Source organism: Gossypium raimondii, chromosome 13, assembly GCF_025698545.1.
Source record: "Gossypium raimondii isolate GPD5lz chromosome 13, ASM2569854v1, whole genome shotgun sequence".
In the NCBI taxonomy this organism is placed as follows: domain Eukaryota; kingdom Viridiplantae; phylum Streptophyta; class Magnoliopsida; order Malvales; family Malvaceae; genus Gossypium; species Gossypium raimondii.
This window is the reverse complement of record NC_068577.1, coordinates 30685813-30709624: the sequence shown is the minus strand read 5'-3', so window position 1 is coordinate 30709624 and position 23812 is coordinate 30685813. Positions and strand designations below refer to the sequence as shown.

The 23812-nt window shown below is 30.0% G+C and overlaps 1 protein-coding gene and 1 long non-coding RNA gene across 13 annotated transcripts; both read right to left on the bottom strand.

Moving 5' to 3' along the window:
* Positions 1-552: 552 nt before the first annotated feature.
* LOC105781129 (uncharacterized) lies at positions 553-2590 on the bottom strand. 2 transcript variants are annotated; one of them, XR_008192602.1, is made up of 3 exons: positions 2108-2539; positions 1961-2007; positions 553-1737 (listed from the first exon to the last, which is right to left on the bottom strand). It is a non-coding gene; the product is annotated as an uncharacterized LOC105781129 (long non-coding RNA). The 2 variants fall into 2 exon arrangements; XR_001129509.2 differs by having other exon boundaries at positions 553-2007; positions 2108-2590.
* A 7755-nt stretch (positions 2591-10345) lies between these two features.
* Positions 10346-15538, bottom strand: LOC105783531 (mRNA cap guanine-N7 methyltransferase 2-like). Of its 11 annotated transcripts, none has more exons than XR_008192764.1 (7): positions 14929-15536; positions 14442-14597; positions 11622-11701; positions 11350-11428; positions 10925-11011; positions 10758-10829; positions 10346-10660 (listed from the first exon to the last, which is right to left on the bottom strand). XR_008192764.1 is itself a non-coding variant. In XM_052626441.1 (7 exons), the coding sequence occupies exons 4-7, from the start codon at positions 11682-11684 to the stop codon at positions 10616-10618; spliced, it is 267 nt and encodes an 88-aa protein (XP_052482401.1). In that variant the 5' UTR covers positions 11685-11706; positions 14015-14062; positions 14442-14536; positions 14929-15538; the 3' UTR covers positions 10346-10615. The 11 variants fall into 11 exon arrangements, 7 of the variants coding, with proteins under 7 accessions (XP_052482401.1, XP_052482398.1, XP_052482399.1 ...); XR_008192765.1 differs by adding an exon at positions 14015-14062 and having other exon boundaries at positions 11622-11706; positions 14442-15535; XR_008192766.1 differs by adding an exon at positions 14015-14062 and having other exon boundaries at positions 14442-15535.
* Positions 15539-23812: the final 8274 nt, after the last annotated feature.

The window sequence follows — 23812 nt, the reverse complement described above, 5'->3', positions numbered from 1 at the left end:
AATCGAGTCAAGTAAGATGAAATTTGAATTGAAACGAATCGAATGGAATATATTTGTTCGAGTTAAATTAAAAAATTGACCTTAGATCCTTATAGCTACTATCACCCACCGTAATAAAATTTGTTATTAACTTTTATCCTCTCATAATTTATTTATTAATCTTTTATGTATGGGTTGGTTTTTTACTTGCTTAGTTGCTTCAATTATCTTTTAATTCTTATTATCATGTATTTTGAAATTAAAAAATATTAAATGTAAAATGTGATTTTTTTAATAAAAGTTATTTTAAGGATAAAATGTGAAATTGATACCAACAATATTTTATGACATCATCAATCATTGAATTTTAAATAAAGATTCAACATAATTAAACAATTTAATAATATAAATAGTACAGAATGCGAAATTTAATTCAATAATTAAATAATAGAAATAAATTCAATAATTAAATAGTAGCATCTATTTTGAATAAAAACACTCCTATTTTCCTCCGACTTTAGCTATTTCCTCTTTATCACTAGAATCAATCAAAAGAAAAAAGGGCAAATGGAATGAGAGAAGAAATTATGGAGTCTTCATATTTAATTTCTTCTTTCGTCTTCAGCTCTTCCCTGCCTTAGTCATATTTTACTTCCAATACGACAAAAATAAACACAGCCCCTGAAGCAGGGAAAATAATTTTTTTGTTCACAAAAGAAAAAAAAATCACCGAATGGGAGAGAGAAGGAATTTTTGTCAAAGTGGCCAAGCAATGGCAGTGGAGTCGAGGTCTTTCTAGGCAAAAGCTTGTTCATATGAAACATGGGAGATATAATTTGGTTTCCTTAACCAATGTGTCGTGGTAAACATCGTAATGGGTCCAACTCAAATTAACCATTTTGCATTTGATCTAAGAACATTAATATAAAAACCATGCTTCTGGGAGTGTAACGTTTATTTTACTTATGAACTGTTGATGGCCAAAGGTTTTCCTTGTGTAGGAGTACACCCATTTCTAACTCGGTAGGTGAAGAAGTGGACATACCAATATTGATTAATTTAGATCTCCATACCAATTTTCAAAGAAGCAACACTATAGATTTCAACAAGTTGATGGCATATGATTTCCTACATAACAAGCATTCATATAACTTACACTTGTTCTTTGTCATGTCTTCATTTTAAAAATGAAAAAGAAATAAATTTAAACTAACACTAGTAGTACCATATGAACAACCAAAGCCCTTTTTTTCTAGTCCCAGGAAAACTTCCATTTTGGCCTTGCTGGCTATTGGACAACATTTTCTTCCCAAGCTTTGGTTAATGCATGTATTAAAACTTGACAATCTGACATTGTTTTGTTATTCCCTTCAATTGATGGTTCAGTAAGCAATGGAGTGGAGTCAACCCAAATATGAACAAAGTTTTCTTGTCTACGTGTGACACCATTTCTCTGCCTCAAAATCATTTCTTAATGTTTCCACCTACTTGAGTAAAGCAGGCAGCATATTTGAGGGACTGGTAAGTTTGTTTCTCTTAATACGTTTTTTTAAGTAGCAACAGAAATGGTTGTTTCCTCATATCAGGACATAAATAAAGATGGAGTGAAGGATGCTTGGAAAATGTAACAAATCAAAATTTCAACATTACCAACCTGGTCGTGCATGTAAAACATCGCCTCTCAGATGCTTTCCAACCAACAACAGCTTTAAATGAATAAACAGAAAATACTCAACACGATGGGTTCCAAATCAATACCTGTTTTTGTAGTTTTCTAAATTAAACAAATTGATATCATGAAACGGAAGCACAACTACTCAAATTTACATTATCTCACAACACACCTTTCAAAAACAGGACCAACAATGCAAAAACCTTACACATAACTATATTTTCATTTTCTTTCCTTAACAATTGATGTTGTTCCATTTTCTTTAGTTTAAGTAATAAAAGTGAGAAAATAAGAGTTGAAGTGTCTTACCATCCACCATTGTTTTGTTTGATTTGCAGCAGAGGAGAGGACAACAACTAGAGTTTGAAAAGATTTTTGTAAAAAAACAATAAAAATTTTCATCAACGTAAGAAATTAATTAGATATGGAAGGAATCTAGAAAGTGATTAAGTTTACCTCTAAGGACTCCACCTTCTTTTCCATATCACAAAGATGTTGAAGCTTCCTGACTCTTAATTTCTGAGCAGACAAACGACTTGAAATCACCTACACAACATCTTTGCGATATGGAAAAGAAAAAGGAAGTATTTAGGTAGGTTAAAGAAAAGAAGAGAGAAAGAACTGGCCCTTTAAGCTTTCTGGGGTCTATGTTTTGTTCATGCTGCCAAACCACATGTACGTGAACAACACTACCATTGGCAGCGACAGAGTTTTAGGTTGCAGAGAAACCATGGGAGGAGAGGATGTTCTGGCTGGAGAAGGTGAAAGGGTAGAGAGAAAGGGAGGAGAAACGACTCTATAAGAAAAGATTCGAAAGAGTTACAAACCCTAAATTAATAGTGGGCTTTTTCTATAATTGACTCAAATAAATTCAACTAAGGTGCAAAATCTTGTATGAAAATGATTTGTCTTCTATAATGTTTATTGGTACTTGTCATCTCATCACCGGCACCACCCTCTAACATCTCCCGATTGATTAATTTATAAAAAATGATTTTTTTATACCGACACTATGTTTGCCAACATCGATAAGTATTTTTAAATACACTTAAAAATACAGGTACTTTGGGATTAAACAATTTTTTTCATTGGTGCCAGTGTTCACGTTCTTGGCATCGGTTCAAATTTTTTTTTTTTTGCCTTTTTAGTGTTGACACCAATGTAGTTTTTGAAAAAAAATTTATTGGTGTGCTCTAATTGTCGGGATCGATGAGGAGAAGAGAAGAAAAGAGGAAGGTAAAGAATTGAAGACAAAGTCTTTTAATTAAATTGCAGTGCAACAATTAAATTGCATGGATAATTACAATAAAATTTAATTAAAGGAAAAGTTTTTAATTAATGCAAAATTGTGCTGCATCAATTAAATTGCATAGATAATTACAATAAAATAATAATAATAATTGTGGTCCACAAATTAAATTGTACGGATAATTACAGAAAAATTAATTAATGAAAAATCTTTTAGTTAATACGAAATCTTTTAATAATTGCAAAATTAGGTGTAAAATCTTGTACCTTTATTTAATTAATGCAAAATTGCATTAACGTTTTACTTTTTAAAACTCTTCAATTCCTTGTATTGAAGCAAAATTTAGTACATTTATTTAATTAATGCAAAATCTTTTAATTACATTAAATAATTCCATTAATTAAGCTATTGAAAATGTAATTGAAAGTTTTAAAAGTTTGCATTAATTAATTGCATGAAACCATTAATGAAATTAATGGTTTTTTAATGTTTAAATGGTTTATTGCATGGAAACTATATACAACTTTTACCATTTAAATGATTTTTTAATATTAAAACTATATACAACTTTTTATTGCATGAAATAATGGGGTTTTTTAACATTTAAATGGTTTAATTACATGAAAACTTTTTAAACTTTTCATGATTTTTTAACGTAATTAATGAAATTTAATTACAATAAAATTTCATTCCAAACTATTTAATTCCTTAAACTTTTTTAGAGAATAAAATATCATTTATATTAAGTAAAGTACATTGAAACCGTAAAATTGAAAGTCAAATTTATCAATTCTTTTCTTTTTCTTTTCGGGAATAATTATTTTACTATCTCTTTTTGTTTCTGATTTGTCATTTCGTTTGACCATGTTGGCTTCTTATTTATTTTCCAATTAATTAGTCTTATTACTGTTATCATTAGTTGTTATATTTCCCAAGTCTATATCGTTCTTGCTGATGCATTTGCCTTGCCTTATTCTTTCCTCTCTTCTTTTCACCGGTCCCGGCAACTAGAGCACATTGGATTTTTTTTCTAACATCACATTGCTGCTGACAAAGAAATCGTCGACACCAAAAAAACAAAAATCAATTTTTTTAAACTGAACCAATGCCGACAACGAAAACGCTAACACCTATTAAAATATTTTTTTCTTTTTTTAATCTCGAAATACCCATATTTTTTAAATGTATTTAAAAAATACATACCGATACTGACAAACATAGTGTTGGCACCAAAATAATCATTTTTTACAGACTGGACAATCATTAGGGGATAATGGAGGGTGGCGCGGGTGGTGAGATGGTCTATACTAACATGCACGGTAGGAAAAAAGTCATTTTTGTACAAAATTTTGCACTTTGGTCATTTTCATAAATAAATCAATATATTTGTGTCATTTATGAAAAAAACTATTAAAAGTGATACACATAAACCAAAAAAATATGAAAGGGTAAATTTTGTATTAAACCTCCCACGTTTTATTATGATTGTACTTAGTCCTTGGCTAATGATTAATTATAATTTCTTTTACATGTGCTTTTTTATATAATAATAGGGATGGGGACAGGAATAACACAGTCCGAACTCAAAGTAAATAGGTGTTTGACAAAATTTTCATCACCGTTCTATATAAGTCAAATATTTTCTTACAGTTATATTTAATTTTAATTTTACATGCTGTTAATTTTATTCATTTAGTTTATATAGTTGCATGAGTAATTATATGGTTAACTATTTGTTTAATTTTAATTTAAATGTTGATGTATCGGAGTACGTAAGTTATGTTTATATGTATCGATCCACTATAACTAATTCAATTGAATGAATTATTTATATATAATTAATCATATTATCATTTATCCTATTGAATTTTTTATGTGCATGCGTGATCAAATTAATTTTACGTTTAATTATTCAATCATTAATTTAATTAAATTGGCATATGACCAAATCACATTACATGTATACCCCAAATTGAATGTATTGCTATTATGAACACAATAAATTGAATAAAACAATTAATTCTGGATTAATGTCATTGAATTATGCAATCGAAATCATTTGCATGTCAATTAATCCAATTGAATAATGACTGTACAATTGATTATATAACTAAATTGATTATGTTCATAACATAAAAAAGTACATAAGTTATATCATTACATTAGTACGTAGACCGATTCAACTGGATCGATGATTGTATGGTTAATTATATAGTTTATTAGATTGCATTTGTAATAAGAGAAATATGTGTACAAGCAATGACATCACATCCGTATGTATGTTGATTCAATTGGTTCAATGATTCTACGAGTGTGTTGATAAATTATTCATCCCTCTAATTACTAATCAAGTGAATTGTGACATTAACGTACAACCATTCATCCAATTAAATAAATTATATAATTAATCGTGCAATCATTGATCCAATCAATTCATCCATTTAAATACAACATTGAGTATACATATTTGGAATTCAATATTATATAGTAAAGTATATCAAAACTTTGGGTAATCGATGTATAATTTTAAATTTTAATTAATTTAATAATATTGATCAATTATTCATTCCTCTAACTACCAACATAATTGAATAATTATGACTTGATCAATTAAATGAGTCTACATACAAATGTACTAACATTGTGTACAAGTAATTTGACAGTATTGATCAATTGTACATTTCTTTAATTACTGAACCGATGAGGCATCATCATATGATTACTTTGGGCTATATCTTACTTACATTTGCTTAGTTTCTTGAATATTTTTATATATTTTAGATTACTTTTATTTGATTTGAGTCTTTATGTTTGCATTGTAAATATTGTGTGTTTTTAGTGTTTTTTATGCATTTAATTCCAATAAAATATTCCATGTGAAATTTACAAGTAAAACATGCTTGGGAAGAAGATGTCAATATATGGAACTTTAAGATTAAATGAACTAAGTCTAAAATTGATCCAAGATAATGAGTGACAGTCCAATGCTTAAAAATTCAAAATTTGCAATTTGGACACATTCAGAACTTCCAACCAGAATACTTCTTAGTGTTTTGATCATTTCTTGAGCTCCAAGACTCCATTTTAGGTGTACTTTACATCGTTGGAAAGGGATTTTGAAGATCTATTCTAATATCAGAATACTAATGTAACACCCCTTACCCGACTTGATCGTTGGGTCCGAGTTACGAAATGCTACATTCATTGTCGGTGCAACTATAGTCAAATACACAATAATATAATCATCCATACATACAATTCAATGTCAATCACATTAATTTTAGGTGAAATAATCAATTTCGGATCTTAATCGAGCTTATGAAAGCTCTTTTGTCAACCCGAGCACGAAATGGGACCAAATTGAAAAATTTTAAAAATTTAGGATCGACATTGTGATGTCATCTCTCTCACATCATGGCTTCACCAAACAGTTTGTCACGTCGTGACCTCAAGGCATTTGACATCACGACGTGACTCACTGTCAGCCAACATTGCGACGAGGTAGGTTGGTCGTTGGGACATGGACTCTGTTTTTGGTAAAACTGAATAATTTGGTACCTATTTCAAAGTTTCCAATCAAACCAACCAATATGTTCACCTAAAAACATTTCAAACTAATAACATTTCATACCAAAACAAGTCATTTAACCATTTCTATTCAAAACTAATTCAATATTAGTTCAACCTATTATAAAACTATCTATTTCCATACATTCCATCAAATTCCACTGATACGGGTTGAAGCGGAGGAAGCGGAAGAAGAATCGTATTCAAGTTGTTTGACTTATGAAGGAAAGATTTGGATATGATCTGAAAAGAAGAAATAAATAAATTTAGTAATAAAAAATAGAAAATAGTAAAAGAATAAATTTGAGAATAAAAAATAAAAATCATAAATAAATAAGAAATAGAAATAAAAAAAAAGAACAAAGTGGAAGATGGATGAGTAAACCGATGGATATGATGGATAGAAGGATAAATGTCCAATTGAACCCTCTGATATATAAATCCCAATAAACTCAATTAATGACTCTAATCAACCCTCTAAGAAATAATCCTTGACAAATTGAAGGGTGAGGAATGAATCCCCATGACTTATTTAAGAAAATCAAGAAGAAAACTTCTTTTAAAAATCACAAGAAAGAAATCTTGCACAAAGAAACAAACTCCTAGAGTTAAAAACTTTATTAATGAAAACCAAATTGTCTCCTTAATGAACAATGAAGAAGCCTTTATATAAGCTAGCTAAATAAAATTTCTAAGTATACTAGAGCTCTAACCTAAACAAGAAGTAGTTATAAATTAAACTTTCTTATTGACATAAAACTCCTAAATACCTTAAAATACTTAATAATTATAAAAGATTCAGAATAATAAAACAATAAGAGCTAATAAATACAATATTGAACTCATATATAATAAAAATTAAGCCTAAAACTCGAACCCAATATGATTTAAACTCAAATTAAAAGCCTGAAACTCGTAATTCTCGTCATAATCTCATCCAAAAATTCTGCTCACATAGTATTCACTAAAACGGTCATAACTTGAGGTCCCAAACTCAAAATTGAGTGATTCAAAGTGCGTTTCGAAGATAAGATATAGGTCTTCAAACGCTATGATGACATCTTAACCAAGAAATGCCTAGATCCCATCCAAAAAGTCGTCGCAAGTCATATGATTTCCCAAACTTGAAAATTGATAGCTTTGGTGAATGAAATTTAATAAATTTCACCCCTCCATGCATGTATCATCCATTCAAACAATCCATCCAAACTATTCAAATACCAATTAGTACTTATGTCAAACCATATTGGAACTTACCAATTGAATTCAATTACAAGCACATATATGACTTATAAAGATTAACCATCAAAAATAAGTTCCATGTTACAAATACATTTCAAAGTACCTAATCCAAATGCCTATGTAATTCATTCATTCATTCATTAACCAAGCTACCAACTCAAGTTTCTTCCTTAATTTATGCCATTCCATATATCATACATATAGTATAGGTTATCATATCTTTTAGCATGAAATGCATATGAGTTCATCTTCATATATGAATCAAGATACCAAGTCATCACAAGTTACCAGACTCATCAAGACATCTTATACATTAAGGTATATATACCAAAATACTTGTATACATGCCACAACCCTAGATTCCAAATGATCGAATAACTATTGATTCAGTGATAGAATAGTGTGAGCTTCAAGGCGATTCGGCTTGATGTGTTCCACAAGGTGACAATCTACAAGGAAAAAGGTAAAACAAACGAGTTAAACATATAAAATGCTTAGTAAGTTCATAAGCATTAAACAAAACTTACCTTATCTTTCAATTATATACAATAAGCTACCCTAATTTAGCATAGTTTGGCTAGACATGGCAAATCACAACTTCAACAATGTGAGTTTTAACATATAATCAAACCATGTAATATCACAAGTATTTAACATGCCATTTCATGTCATAATAGGTAACAAACTCAAATCTCATTCAACCCAAGAGTAATGTAATCACATATATATCGATAGCTTTATACTAAAATCATTCAATAATCTTTCATTTGAACATCGAGTTCATTTCATTTTATCTCATTTCAATTTCTCATCTCATATAAACCGTTTTGCCCGGTGAGCCCTAGTAAATGGACTCGGATACACAAGTATCTACACCATATCAGTTGTTCATCCGAGATGAATCTATTTTTGTGTTAGGTTACCCGTCTAGACTAAACCTTTAAAATGACACATTCGATTACTTGTCCAAGCTAAATATATATACATGTCAAGTTACCCGTTTGGGCTAAACCTTTAAAATGACATCAGGTTACTCGTCCGAGCTAAACCTATGTCACATGTATGAGCATCCGCAACAAATGTTGGACCCCGATAACATCTGTAATCAACCCCGTACAAGCGCACACAAAACCCTATTGTCATGCCTATCTTATTTTAACCTTTACTAAGTTCACACAGCCATGTATTATACATATAATCATCACTTTTCAATTTAGTCCAATTCTCACCTTTTTACCAATTCACAACTAATTTAATTTACAATCAAAGACATATATATATATATATATATATATAATTCAAATACATACAATATAAGTTATAAATGCCATAAGAACTTACGGCCAAAATACCAAACAAGTTGAATATTTAAGAACTAATTTATAATTTTGCTTTTCCTCAATTAACTTTGATTTGATCTAATTCTTGATCTATACAATTATTCCATACAATTTATCAATGCCACACATTTAAATAGTATGCAATGACATGAATGAACCTATATAATTTCATTTTTTGATACCCTTAAAATTTTACATTTTATTCAATTTAGTACCAAATCGAAATAATCATATATTTCAATTTTGAGCCTCGGTTTGAAAACCGATTTTAATTATATCCCTTAGGGACTATCAACTATCTATTGTTACTGAAATTTTACATCAAATTCACAATTTATTCACTTTAGTCCTTTTGTACAAAATTAACAATTAAACATTATAATTTAGTCATTTTTCATCATCTAAGTGAAAATCTATCAATTTAACACCAATTTCTTCAAGAAATCAACAATGAAAACTTTTAAAATTGTAACAGTTTTACAAATTTATACATGTGCTAGCTAAATCAAGCTCCTATGACCTTAAAAACATAAAAAATTATAAGAACATGACTTAATTACAATACCTAATTAGTAGTTGATAGTTGAAACCTTGAAGCTTCATGTTTCTCTTATGATGGATAGTTTAAAGGTAGGAAAAGAAGAGAATTCTTTCATTCTTTCCACTGAAAATGGTTTTCTACCATGATTAAACTAAGATTAATTAACAAAACTTAATTAACTCACTAATCAAGTTTTTAATGTTTAAGCCACTAACATCCACTAACATCAACTACACCAAAACAGGCTTTTAGCGGCGTTTTTTTAGGTCTTTAGCGGCGCTTTCACTAGCGCCGTAAAAAATGCCGCTATTGACAACGTCGCTAACTTTTGCGGTGTTTCTGTGAAAAAACGCCGCTAAAGAACATGAGCTTTAGCGGCACTTTACCCACAAACGCCGCTAAAGAACATGGCCTTTAGCGACGCTTTACCAACAAACGCCGCTAAAGAACATGACCTTTAGCGGCGCTTACCAACAAACGCCGCTAAAGAACATGATCTTTAACGGCGCTTTACCCACGAACACCGCAAAAGAACATGATCTTTAGCGGCGGTTCTCCCACAAACGCCACTAAAGAACATGATCTTTATCGACACTTTTATCACAAACGCCACTAAAAGTACGATTCTTTAGTAGCATTTATGGAAAAACGCCACTAATTTTGGCAAATTTGTATCATTCGATTTTCATCCATATACAATCCTTCTTGTAACATAAAATCCAACCAAAAACGGAAAATTTAAATAATGCTTCAAATTCAATGAAAGATATATGATATAAATTGATAACTCAATTATAATTCAGAATATTCTTACAATAATATTAAAATTAACAATGTTAAAAATATTCTTACAATAACTAAAGCACACTAAAATGTTTACACAATCACCTCCCAGAAACAGGTGCTGCAGTAACCACAAGAAAAAAAAGGAAAATACACAAATCCAGAAACAACAGTTTTTGACAATCACTTTTTCAGGAGTAATACGGAAAAAATAACCCCCAGGTTTCAACAAAAATGACACATTACTTAGAAGTCTCCTTTGCTTTGTCTTCAGTTTCAAATCTTAACTGCAAATAGAAGAATAGAAATGCATTTCAAATTCATCATATTTGTTCACATGACAAATCAAAACCCAATGTTCACAACTTAAACTACACAAAATACCTGCAAATGCTGCAAGCAACAGACTAGATCAGCCTGAATGTCCTTCTCTTGCAATAGGGTTTCCAAATTATCCTGTCAAATGAATGTGCTGTCAAGGGCAGGAGAAGAGAAAAGCATTGAATAGATTCAACCTTTTTAAAAGTTAAAGGCTAAACTGCCACTTTTACCAGAATATTTTTCTCTCTTTTCACAAATAAATAACTTAGAGAATATTTTTCTGCATCAGCTCCGCCGCCGCAATACAAGTCGCAAACCTTCAATATTTACAAAAAGGAGTTAAAATATGAAAAATAAAATATACCCATTTGCAAATAGGAAGGAAGTGAGAGAACCAAATCTTTCAATCCTTCCCAGAATTCAAATCTTTCAATAACATGACAACAGAAGGAGACAACCAAATCTAATTCAAAAGAGAACTCCACATAAACCAACCTAATCTTTCAATCCTTCCCAGAATTCCTCATATTTAGAGTAAATATTTCGGGAAAAGTTTACATACTTGAGAAATAGAAAAACAAAATTATGCACCCAAAAAAATTGAAAAAAACATTATACGAAAACAACAATAAAGTGGATACAATTAGGGATTCACCAAGAGATTTCACATCAGATTGCTTAGATAAATGTAAATCTGCTAATTTGGCAATCAGTTCCCTCTGACCTTCTACCACCTGCAATGTACAATAATTTTCTTTTCCATTTCAAATTTCTCAGGAACCAAAAAAACCATTACCATTTTCATAACTGCAAACCTTCAACTATTACCATAGATAACTTCTTGAATCGCTAAAGAATATCCAAAAAAGATGGAAATGTAATGAAATGGAAAGTAAATTTTCAACAACAACAATAATAAAAGATTACCTCTGAAATTTTTATGGCTTCTATGAGCTTCTGCAATTCACTGCTGGAACTTGAGTTCTCCATCGCTAGTCTTTTCTTTTCTTTTCTTTTTTAAACCACATTCACAAAAGAAATCATTCAATGTTAAAAATAAACTCAAATTATGTCATTAATCCCTGTACTATGCATAAATTGCAAATTTAATTTAACTACTTTTAAAATTTTGAATTCCAAAAACATATGTTAAATTATAGAAACTAAAATAAAACTAAAAATATAAAACTAAAAATAATCAAACTGAAGCAGTTGGATTAAATTGAAAAAATATAGAAACTAAAATTGACCAAATTATAATACAAAAACAAAATCCATAAATTAGATATGATACAAAGATTAATAGCAGAATTTAACCATAAAACAATTACAATACCATGTCAAAATTCATAACAATTACAAGCAATCCTGTATTATAGTAGGGACATGATCAAATTAGTCCTCTACTATTAAATGGATCAATTCATTTATTGAACAAAACCTGATAAGTTAGCCCAATTGGATAACATTAGTAAACCTTACTGTTAAATTACTAGCTTGAATATCAACACTTCAATATTTAATATGTAAGGAATTATCAAAATCAACATTTCAATAATTTATATGCAAGAAATTAACAAAAATCAATCTTACAACAGTTTATGTGAAACAAATTAGCAAAAATAAACTATTCATAGTTCATATATTTACCGGCAACAGGGCTAAATCTTCAATTTCTATAACGATTTATATGCAAAAAATTAGCAAAAATCAGTGGTTCAAGTTCATGTATTTACCAAAAATCAGACTAATTTTTCAATATTTATAACAACTTATATGCAACAAATTAGCAAAAATAAATGGTTCAAGTTCATGCATTTACCAACAACCAGACTAAATTTTCAACTTTTATAACAACTTATGTGCAACAAATTAGAAAAAATCAACAGTTCAAGTTCATGCATTCATCAACAACCAGACCAAATTTTCAACTTTAATAAAGTAGAAGGATCAAATTCTAACAAATTAAAACAAGAGACCAACTTCCCGCACTTTTCATAGTGACAAAATTGAGGATTAGACCATTAAGAAAATAAGAGTTTTAAACTACCTCAGATCAAGAACCCATTTTGGGTAACATTAGTAAACCCTACTGTTAAATTACTAGTACGAAAATCAACATTTCAATATTTACCGATTTATATACAACAAATTAACACAAATCAACGGTTCAAGTTCATGTATTTACCAAAATCCGAATAAATTTACAATTTTTGTAATAAATTATATGCAACAAATTAGCAAAAATCAACTGTTCAGGTGCAAGTATTCACCAAAAACCGGACCAATTTTTCAACTTTTGTAAAGTAAGAGTTTAAATTCTAACAAATTAAAGTTTCCAATGAAATTCAGAATTAGACCATTAAGTAAATGAGAGTTTTAAACAACCTCAGATCAAAACCCCATTTTGGGTAACATTAGTAGAACATTTCAATATTTAATATGTAAGGAGATATAAAAAATCATCATTTCAACAATTTACATGCAAAAATTAGCAAAAATTAACAGTTCAATTTCATGTATAATGTATTTACCAAAAACCGGACCAACTTGTAAATTTTTATAACATTTTAAATGCAACAAATTAGCACAAATTAACAATTCAAGTTCATATATTCACCAAAAACCAGACTAAATTTTCAATTTTTATAAAATAAAAGGATGGAAGTCTAACAAATTAAAGTTTCCAATGAAATTCAGACTTGCACCATTAAGTAAATAAGAGTTTTAAACTATCAGAGATCAAAACAAATTAGCAAAAACCAACTGTTCAAGTGCACGTATACACCAAAAACAGGATCAAATTTCCAATGAAAGTTAGCAAAGCAGCCTGTTCCTGTAGCATGCAAAGATGATCCAATGCTTCAATAGCATAAAAAAAAAGTTTTTAAGCACACTAAAATCCTAAAGAGAAATAAAGAAATTGACTTGGTCAAAGATATAAAAGTTTTTCATTGGCATAAATTTCAGTTAGAACATTGACCAAATAAAAACTATATATATATATATATATATTGCAAAGTATAAATCTTGGCAATTCAATCTATTTGATTAAAATCTACCAAATAGTTTAAACTCACATGCTTACCTGCTTCCTATATTGAAAGACAAAAACATGCATTAATTTTTCTATAGGAAGTGAAATCAAAAATTTAAGACTAAATAGAATATGGGTATCTCCCCATTATAAGCTTAGATCAAACAAAATTCAGAAGAAAATCTAAGAAGATACGCAAAAAAAAAATCAACATGAACCAGTTAAGGATTGAATTAAAAGAAACCCAATAAGCAAACAAAAAAAAAGGAAAATTTATTATTACCTATAGAAAAGTAACTTCAAGGGTGATTAATGTAAAAGCCTTTTTCAGCTGAAAATAACAACAAAAAATATTTGCAAAGATAATCGAAAATGAAAATGAAAATGAAAATGAAATGATATTATACATGATTGGAGTGCTATACGAGTAATCATGTTGCAAGAAAAGTGGCCACTATGTAAGGTCACAAAATGACATCTCTAGGGTATAGCAACATTAGGTTCAGAAGATAGCATTAAGCAACAGGAGAATCTCATTAGTTAAAGTAATCAATGGTATACAGAGTAGCAGGAAAACTTTATGAGATATCCTATCATCAGATTTCTATTTCTTTGCTGATAGGAATTCACATATTACAGATGAAATGGGCAAATGACCATCATAGATGACAACGTAGAGATGAACAGGTGAACCCGATCATAGACATTACCTGGGAAGGAGTTAAATCAAATGATGGACAAGCATCACTCTCTCTGCTTTGAGCACATACACAAGAAAGACCTCGACCCAACCATGCTGTTCGTCCTGCCACAACCTCAGCAGTAACAAAATAAAGCACTGTACTAAATTTCAAAAGGACCAGTACCTAAGACAACCACAGATTCCAAAAGATGGTTCACTTCAGCAGCTAATAAAAGCAAAAATCAAGAGAGAAAAAACGAGAAAAATGCGTTCTGTCTCCAAGATTAGAACAGTGAAAGCGAAGGTATAAACATGTGCACCCCGTCAAGAAGGCTATAAAATCTTCATTATACATAACATCTGTAAAATCATTAAACACCCAAACTTTTCTACGGGAGTAACAACAATTGTTCCACAAACTGAAATACTAAGCAAGTTGTGAACCATGAACAAAATGTGGACATATATACTCTATTTACGGGTAGATCTAAAAATTTGCTTCATGAAAACTTTACCTGGAATGAATCTGGCAGCCTTGAAATATACTAATGAATGGCTTCTACATAAGAGAAGAATGATCTACTTGCACAACAGAATGCGTGAAAATTAAGTTAGATTTAATAGATCTTAGAACAAAAATAAAATAAAACACAAACAGCCTGATCCAATGTCTGGTAGTTATCATCCGTAAGGTCTCCATGAATCTGTACCACTTGACCTGCTAGTTCGAGACCTCCTTCTGCTACAACCCTTTGAGGAGATGCAGAGGGCTGTCGATTTTGGGAAATTGGGGGGAAAATAAAAGGAATCGGGGTAGGGGAGAAATGGTTTGGGAAAAATAAAATGGGGAAAAAAGAAAAGAGATTTCTGGGGAATCGATTTAGGGAGATTTCTGGGGATGGGGGGAATCGAAAAAAGAAGAGGGAAAAAAATAATATTTCATTTGAAATATAATGATAAAAAAATATGAGAAACAGATAAAGTATGAGCTCTTCTGAGATGTATGCAAAAAGAGGGAGAGAGGGGAAGATGATGATGAAGACGGTGGTGGCAGAGAGAAACACTTAGGTGTTTTGAGGATACCAATTTTAGGGAGGAAAATTTAGGGGTTTCAGGGGGAATTTTGGGATAAAACCACGTAAAAGTGAAATTATTTTTGCGGTGTTTTTATAAACGCTGTTATTACTTATCTTTTGCGAAAAACGTCACAAAAAATTATTTCATTTTGAACAAAATGACGTCATTTTGCTATGCTAAAATTTTTTTATTTTGTTTTTTATAAATTGATTTATTTTTTGCTGCGTTTTTTATAAAAAAATGTCGTTATTGCTTATCTTTTGCGGCGTTTTTATTAAAAAATTATTTCATTTTGAACAAATGACACTGTTTTACTATGCTAAAAATTTTTTATTTTGTTTTTTATAAATTGATTATTTCATTTTGAACAAAATGACGCCGTTTTACTATGCTAAAAATTTTTTATTTTGTTTTTTATAAATTGATTTATATTTGCGGCGCTTGAAAATCTCCGCAAAAAAATATTTCATTTTGAACAAAATGACGCCGTTTTTCTATACTAAAAATTTTTATTTTGTTTTTATAAATTGATTTTTATAAAATAAAAAACCAAGTACTCTCAAAATAAATATTGTATATTTTAATAAGAAAAAATGATAAAATGACTGTAATTAATTATTAAGTTAGAATTATCCAAATTAAATAGTTACCTATATATCCATATCATTTTTATTTCATTTTTATTTTTGTATTTTTTTCTAATTTGGTCCTCTCCAAATTATATAAGAACATATTTAAAATATAAATTAAAAAATAATTAATCTAAACTTAAAATCTTAACCCGACTCCTAAATCCCTAAACCTTAAATCCCTAACTCTTAACCCCTCACGTCTAACCCCTAAACCCCTAACCCTTAAACATTAAATCCCAACCCTTAAACCATAATCCCTAATCCATAATCCCTAAATCCATACTCCCTAAACCTTAAAATATGAACTCCTAAATCGACCTTAAATCTTAAATTAATCATATACCCTAAACTAAAAACCCTAAACAAATTTATTATTATCTCTTTTACAATTATATAAGAACATATTTAAAATATAAATTAAAAAAATAATTAATCTAAACCCAAAACCCTAACTCGACCCCTGAATCCCTAACTTTTAACCCCTAACACGTCTAACCCCTAAACCTCTAACCCTCTAACCCCTAAACCTTAAATCCCAACCCTTAAATCATAATCCTTAATCCATACTCCATAAACCCATACTCCCTAAACCTTAAAATATGAATTCCTAAATCGGCCTTAAATCTTAAATAAATCATATACCCTAAACCAAAAACCCTAAAAAAATTTATTATTATATCTTTTACAATTATATAAGAACATATTTAAAATATAAATTAAAAAAATTAATCTAAACGCCCAAAATCCTAACTCGACCCTTGAATCCCTAAACCCTAAATCCCTAACTTTTAACCCCTAACCCTCTAATCCCTAGACCTTAAATCTCAACCCTTAAACCATAATCCCTAATCCATAATCCCTAAACCCATACTCCCTAAACCTTAAAATAGTAACTCCTAAACTGGCCTTAAATCTTAAATAAATCATATACCCTAAACCAAAAACCATAAACTATAGTGATAATTAATTCAATATTTTAAAATTAATACTATCTCTTTTACGATTATATAAGAAAATTTTAATATATAAATTAAAACAATCAAGAATCATGTACCCAAAAACTTTAAAATTATTTTAAATAATAGTATTTTAATTTTTCCATGTGTTTTATTTCAAATTATTTCTACGTGTCATTATTTTTTCTGAAGATTTTAAATATTCAATTAGAAATAAATTAAATTTTATTTAATATAAATAAACCAATTAAGATAAAATGTTTTTAGTGACGCTTTTCCAAAAACGCCGCTAAGCCCCTAGCATTAGCGACGCTTTTTGAAAAACGCCGCTAAAGGCCCCAACATTAGCGGCGCTTTTTCAAAAACGCCGCTAAATCCCCCATAATTATCGGCGCTTTTTGAAAAACGCCTTGAAAACGACGCTAAAGCCCCGAAAGGTAAGAAAACGACGTCGTTGGGCTTTGGTTTTTTGCGGCGTTTTTCTAATGCCCATTTTTACCGGCATTTTTCAAAAAAAGTTGCTAATGCTCGATCTTTAGTGGCGATTTCCATAAAGTGTCGCTAATGCTCGATTTTTACCGGTGTTTTTTGTGCAAGCGCCGCTAAAAGTGCAACTAAAAGCCGTTTTGGTGCAGTGATCTATTCCAAAATGCTTTAATTACCATTTTGGACCTTTGGTTATTTGCAATTTAAGTCCTTAAATTTTTGGTCAATTAAAAACCTATAGTGATTAGAATTTTACAATTTAGTTCTTGTACCTAAATTAAATAATTAAAAGACAAATTGATGGGCCAAATTTTAATATGCTAATTTACCAAATCTGTAAATATTTATATTTAATATTTGAGGACCTAGTTTACGAAAAATAGGGCTCCGAAACTATTTTTTTGGCACCACTGAAAATCGAGCTGTTACAACTAATGCCAAATTGCATCAGAAAAAATCCAAAAGTAAAGAGAAAGTTACAAGTTTCACATTGATGGATAGTTTTGATGCATTTTTGTGTTTGAGTCATAACTACTAACATGCTTGGAATTTGGAGCTGAAATTTCTGCAATGAATGTACAATATGTAGATCTTCAATAAACTTTTTTGGACTTTTCTCATTGGGAGTTGTTAACTTGGAAAAAAAGAAGTCATCAATTAACATGTGAAAAATGACTTCAAAAGATGATAAAGAATTGGGCCTAGCAATTTATTACTAGCAATTCATTTGTATTGTCATTTTCCTCTGCACAAACCTCTATAGATAGTCTTTGGTTTCAAAATAGAAGGCATCTTGGAGTTGAGATCAAGATCATTTTCTTGTTAGTGTTTGTTTATTTCTTTATCCTTGTAAAATCTCAAGTTCTTATATCTAATATGTATTTTTCATATAACTTTGAGTTGTTTAATTTTGTTGTGTTATTTTAAGTTTCCAATGCTGAGGTGAAAGGGTGAAACTCTTGGAAAATATTAAGGTGAATTCCGTATGCACCATATGCACCTTTGCTTATGGATTTATATCATTAATTATTGGACGTAAATTGCTAGATTATCCGATTGGAACTTCCATTTTGTGTGGATTCTAATTGAGTGATAACATTGAGTACTACAATTCAATCTAAATATGAAACCAAGAGTGGATCCCCTAACTTCAGCATATTTTCTTCCAAGATTTGTTGTTTTTTATTTCTTCCGTTGATTTTTATTTCTAGTGTTTCTTACACCTAGTTTCATTTTCTACACTCATTCCAAAGTTAAGTGTTAAACATTTTTTCTAGCATAATACTTGTAATCTTGTAAGTTCTAATAAACTTTTTGGTGGATTGACCTTGGGCTCTCGAGATTTTGTTACTTGAATATAACATGCACTTAGGTTGTAAACCTAGAAAGTGCCTGTCAAGTTTTGTCACCGCTGCCGGGGAGGTAAGATTTAGATTACAAGTTATAAGTATTTTTTTCCTTTATATATATATATGGTTGGTTCTACTATCTATACTGTTTTTCATTATTTCATCTCATTTTTTCTTTAAAAGGATGGTTGTACCACCTAATTTGTTTATGCATATTTGACATGTGATTTTAATTATCATCGTTTAGTTAGAAAGAATTGTGAAACTTTTGTTGGTAATTTGATTAAAATACCTCCACATTCACAAACCATGGATGAAATTGAAAGAGCTCCTGATGAAAATGAGATTCGACAAGTGCACACCTGTTGGGAAATGTGTCCATATTGTAGGAAACATGTAACTGCTTTCTATGTATTTGAACAATGAATAAATTAATAAAGTAAATTTTACATTTCACTATTATATCTTTTGGTTTCTATCTTTCATATTTTGCATACAAAGAAAATTTGTGACAAGCTAATATTAGCTCATTGATTGTCTAAGTTCAAGCTAATAATAAGTGGCACAGTAAGAATGTTTAAATTGCAAGAAAGACAACTTACTTCAGTAGATAATCTAAACGAGTCTATAATCCCGTAAAAGAATCAAAGTGAGAATTTGATTCAAATATTTAGAAGGATTATTACACTGTCTACAATTTGAATAAGGGAGATGGCTAGTCTTGGCTATTGGAGCAGCTGACTCCATGGGTAGAGACATAGATGTTGTAACAACACCATTTTTAGTGGTGTCACAAACAGTAGTTTTGAGACCATAATTCTGAAGAAATAATTCTTAAATATTATTGAACTAATATTTACGAGGACTACAACTTCGTATTAAGTTTTGGTTAGGAAATTTTAACATTTAGATAGTTTAATAAGTAAAAAGGACTAAATTGTAAAAACTGCAAAGGTTGAGTAGTTAAATTAAAAGGGCTAATTGGACAATTTAACCCATGGGAAATTAGTTAGTGGAATTTTATGAGGTTATGATTAATTAATTGGTTTAATTAGGCTTAATTAATGATTTATTAAAGCTTAATTAAGAAAGTTGAAATATTTACAAAAATGCCATAGTATATATAATAAATTAATCCTAAATTAAAGAAGAAAATTTCATTTTCTTCTCATCTTCTTCACTGCAAGAATAGGAAAAGCTAGGGTTTCATGTTTTTAAAATGAAAGCTTGATTTGGTAAGTGAATTTTGGCCCTTTAATTTTATGTTTTTGAGTTTGTAATAGAGCTAAATTGGGGATCAATTTGTGAAGCTGTTAAATGTTATGAAAGTTGTCATTGATGAATGGGGTTATTTCTTAAAGCTTATGATGAAATATGAAGCTTTGTTGATAGATTAGATTACTTTGAAAAGTGATTTTTTTATGATTTTTAATGTTAGGGACTAAATTGATTAAATGATAAATTGCTTGTAATTGAAGTTAAATTATTGCAAATAAGGGCTGATATGAAGTTACAGAACATTTGAATATCATGAGTGTTTAGGAAAAATGGGTAATTTGCATGATTAGGGCCTAAGGACTGAATTGAATAAATATGAAAAGTTGAGGGACAATTAGGTAAATTTCCAAAAAGGATCTAATTGCATGAAAGGATCAAATTGTGTTATTATTCTAATTAATGAAATGAAATTATTATGTTTAGATCAAGAACGTGCCGATAATCGTGGAAAAGGAAAATTACGGAGTAGTCTCTATACTTTGGAAATTTCTACAAATCAATATGGTAAGTTCATACATTTATTTATGCTTCTAATAGTATTTATATTCTCTGTTAATATACTCTTATTGAATATTATATTATATACTGAAAGTATGCTCTATCGAGCCATACCTACTGGTTCCACTGAAAGTAACTCAAACGACTAAATTTTATTGTTATACTGAGTGAAGCTCAAATGAGAAAATTCTACTGTTATGCTGAATGGAGCTCAAACGAGTAAAATCTACAAATATACTAAAATAAAGCTAAATTGAACAAAGTTCACTGAGCATACTGAACTACTGAATTGGTTGTAATGATTGTTATAAGTTGCACATAATCGGAATCTCTATGTTAATATTGGTTGATGTTATGTTCAATCGGAAATTTTTATTGAATTATAAAATGAACTTACTAAGCTTCATTCAAGCTTACCTGTATTTGGTTCATTTTGTAGATTACGTTTTGAAGACTAAGAAGATCGGGTCGACGTCAAAGATCACACTATCTAGGAACCTTGGTAGATTTTGTTCTCAGTTTTGGTATATGGCGTGTATTAGGACCATGTGTATAACTTATGTAAATTACTTAGTTTGAGTAAGATGTTATGCTATTATGTGTTTTGAATGACTTGTGAGAATCTACATGTTACTAAATGGCACTAATAGTTAAATGCATGAAATGCTAGGTTATGTGATAACTCAAAGTTTGTATTGCAATGGTTGTTATGGTATGCATATTTATAATGTACTTGCGTTCCAAATTAGAAGTGAGATGAGATGAAATGTATCGAGATGTTAATGATAACAGTTTGGTTAACATATTGGTTGAGATATTGACATGTTTGAGTTTGATTGAAGTTAGTTTTGGTCTATGCAATTATGTGATTGAATGTGTTTAGGTACTTAAGCACATGGGTGAAAATTGAGCTAGGAATTGGACATTTTGGGGCACACACGGCCTGGGACATGGGCATGTACCCAGAGCATGTGCAATAGTATAGATGCATTTTTCACACGAGTAGACACACGGCCCACTACACGGTCATGTGAGAGTACTTCGATTGCTACACCGGCTAACACACAGCCTAACACACGACCTGCAACACGACCGTGTGATCCAAATCAAAGACTTACACGGTCCATGCACATGGGCGTGTGGGATAGTCCCACGGCCATGTTAGAACCACACGGGTTGGGCTCTGTCACAGGGCCTAGACACACAACCGTATGACCCTTGACTTGAAAATTTTCAATTTCTCTCTAAATGTTCTGATTTGTTCCAACTTGGTCCCTAAATGTCCGTAATGCATTTTTAGAGCTTCGAAAGCTCAATTTAAGTCCCGAACTGAATGGTCTCTTTGATATTAAATATTACTTGTGATTATAGAATTGAATTAATTATTGAATATAAATTGTTATCAACTGTTCCAACTTGACTGGTAAAATCTTGTATCCTATTCCAGCAACTGAAACGGGATAATGGTGTTACAGATGTAGTAATTAGAAGAATGATACATTGAACTGGACCCAAGTTGAATTAATTCTAAATCTGTTTGTAAACTAATTCACTTGTGACGTTCATGGTGTGACTTACCTAAATCCTGAGTTTGTCATTGATCATTCACATATAACTCATGTACTTTAATATAACTGCAAGCTTATGCTCTAAAGATGATCGAGCCGATAGCCAGTTTGTTTGGTACATGACTTATGTATGACATAACTTTACTAGCAACAATGGAATTTATAGATTGATTAAAGAGTTAAAGATATCCTCTCATTGACATTGTGTGGATTAATAAATATGGAATGCGGCTATCGGTTGATTGTTCTCAAACGAGCAATTTATTAAAGTCATTAGCTGACAGTGATTATATTAATCATGAAGAAGACACAATGGTGACAATGAGATAAAATGAGATTTTATTGAGTGAACGAGTTTAACTTAAAGGAATCAAAGATATCATTGAGGGTAACACACACATGATGATGTCATTGGACAAAGCAATTGGATGAATTACTTTTGTAAAGAGTATACAATAAGGAGTTTTCAATCATGGTACTTCGTGTGGACTGACTTCATGATTAAATTAATTTCTAATTATCGGAATGATGCTTCTGGATATAATTGCAATTACTCGAGTCTAATTGTATATGTCCGATTGGTCCCTCCGTTAGCTCAACAAAAGCTTGATCGAATTGCATTTGACTCAGAAGAAAATACTATGACTTTGGAAATAATTTAATTGAGTCGATTTATTTGATGTGGAATTAAATTAGGCGATTGTGAGAATTGTTCAACTAGAGAATTTGACTAAAGAATTTTCTTAAAAAATTAATTTGGAAAATGTCAATGATTTTTGAGAAAATTAATTTTGATTAAGTAAAATAAATTAAAATAAATATGATATTTTTGGAAATTAAATTTCAAGTGAAACAATGGGCCCAATTGTAACAGCCTAACTTTTAATGGTAACGGAACAGTGATTTCGGGACCACATCTTTCCATCGTGTCGACTAGTAAATATTGTTTTTAGAATATTTACGGAATCATTAAAGTCGTATTAAATTTGGAAAAAAATTTATAGTTTAGATAGCTAATTAAAGAAAAGGACTAAATTGAAAAGAGGCAAAATATAGTAATTATAGCATTTAAGTGATTTAATAGCTTGATTATTAAATTAGAAAGGACCAATGTAGTAAATATTCCCTAGAATTAACATTGGACTTCATTATGGATGAAAATTATTAAATATTACATGATTTAATGGCAAAATGGAAAATTTTATAAAATCAAAACAAAAATTAAAGGAATTAAAAGACATTTCTTCTTCATTTCTTCTCTTCATAGCCGAAAGCACCATGAAAGCTTAGGTTTGGAGGTTCGGCTAGTTCACCCTCTTGTATGAGTAAGTTTTTGAATTATGTATCTTTTAATTTTTTATGTTTTTAAAATCGTTGCAACTAGGTCCAAATAGCTTGTACCGTCGTTTTTGAATCTGCTAAAAATTTTAGAAGTTTCCATTGATGAATCTTAAAATTTTTTTATGATAATTATGTATTTGAAGCTTTGATTGTGTTATCTAGTGATTTTGTGAAGTGATTTTTGTTAGAATTTGATTTAGGGATTAAATTGTGA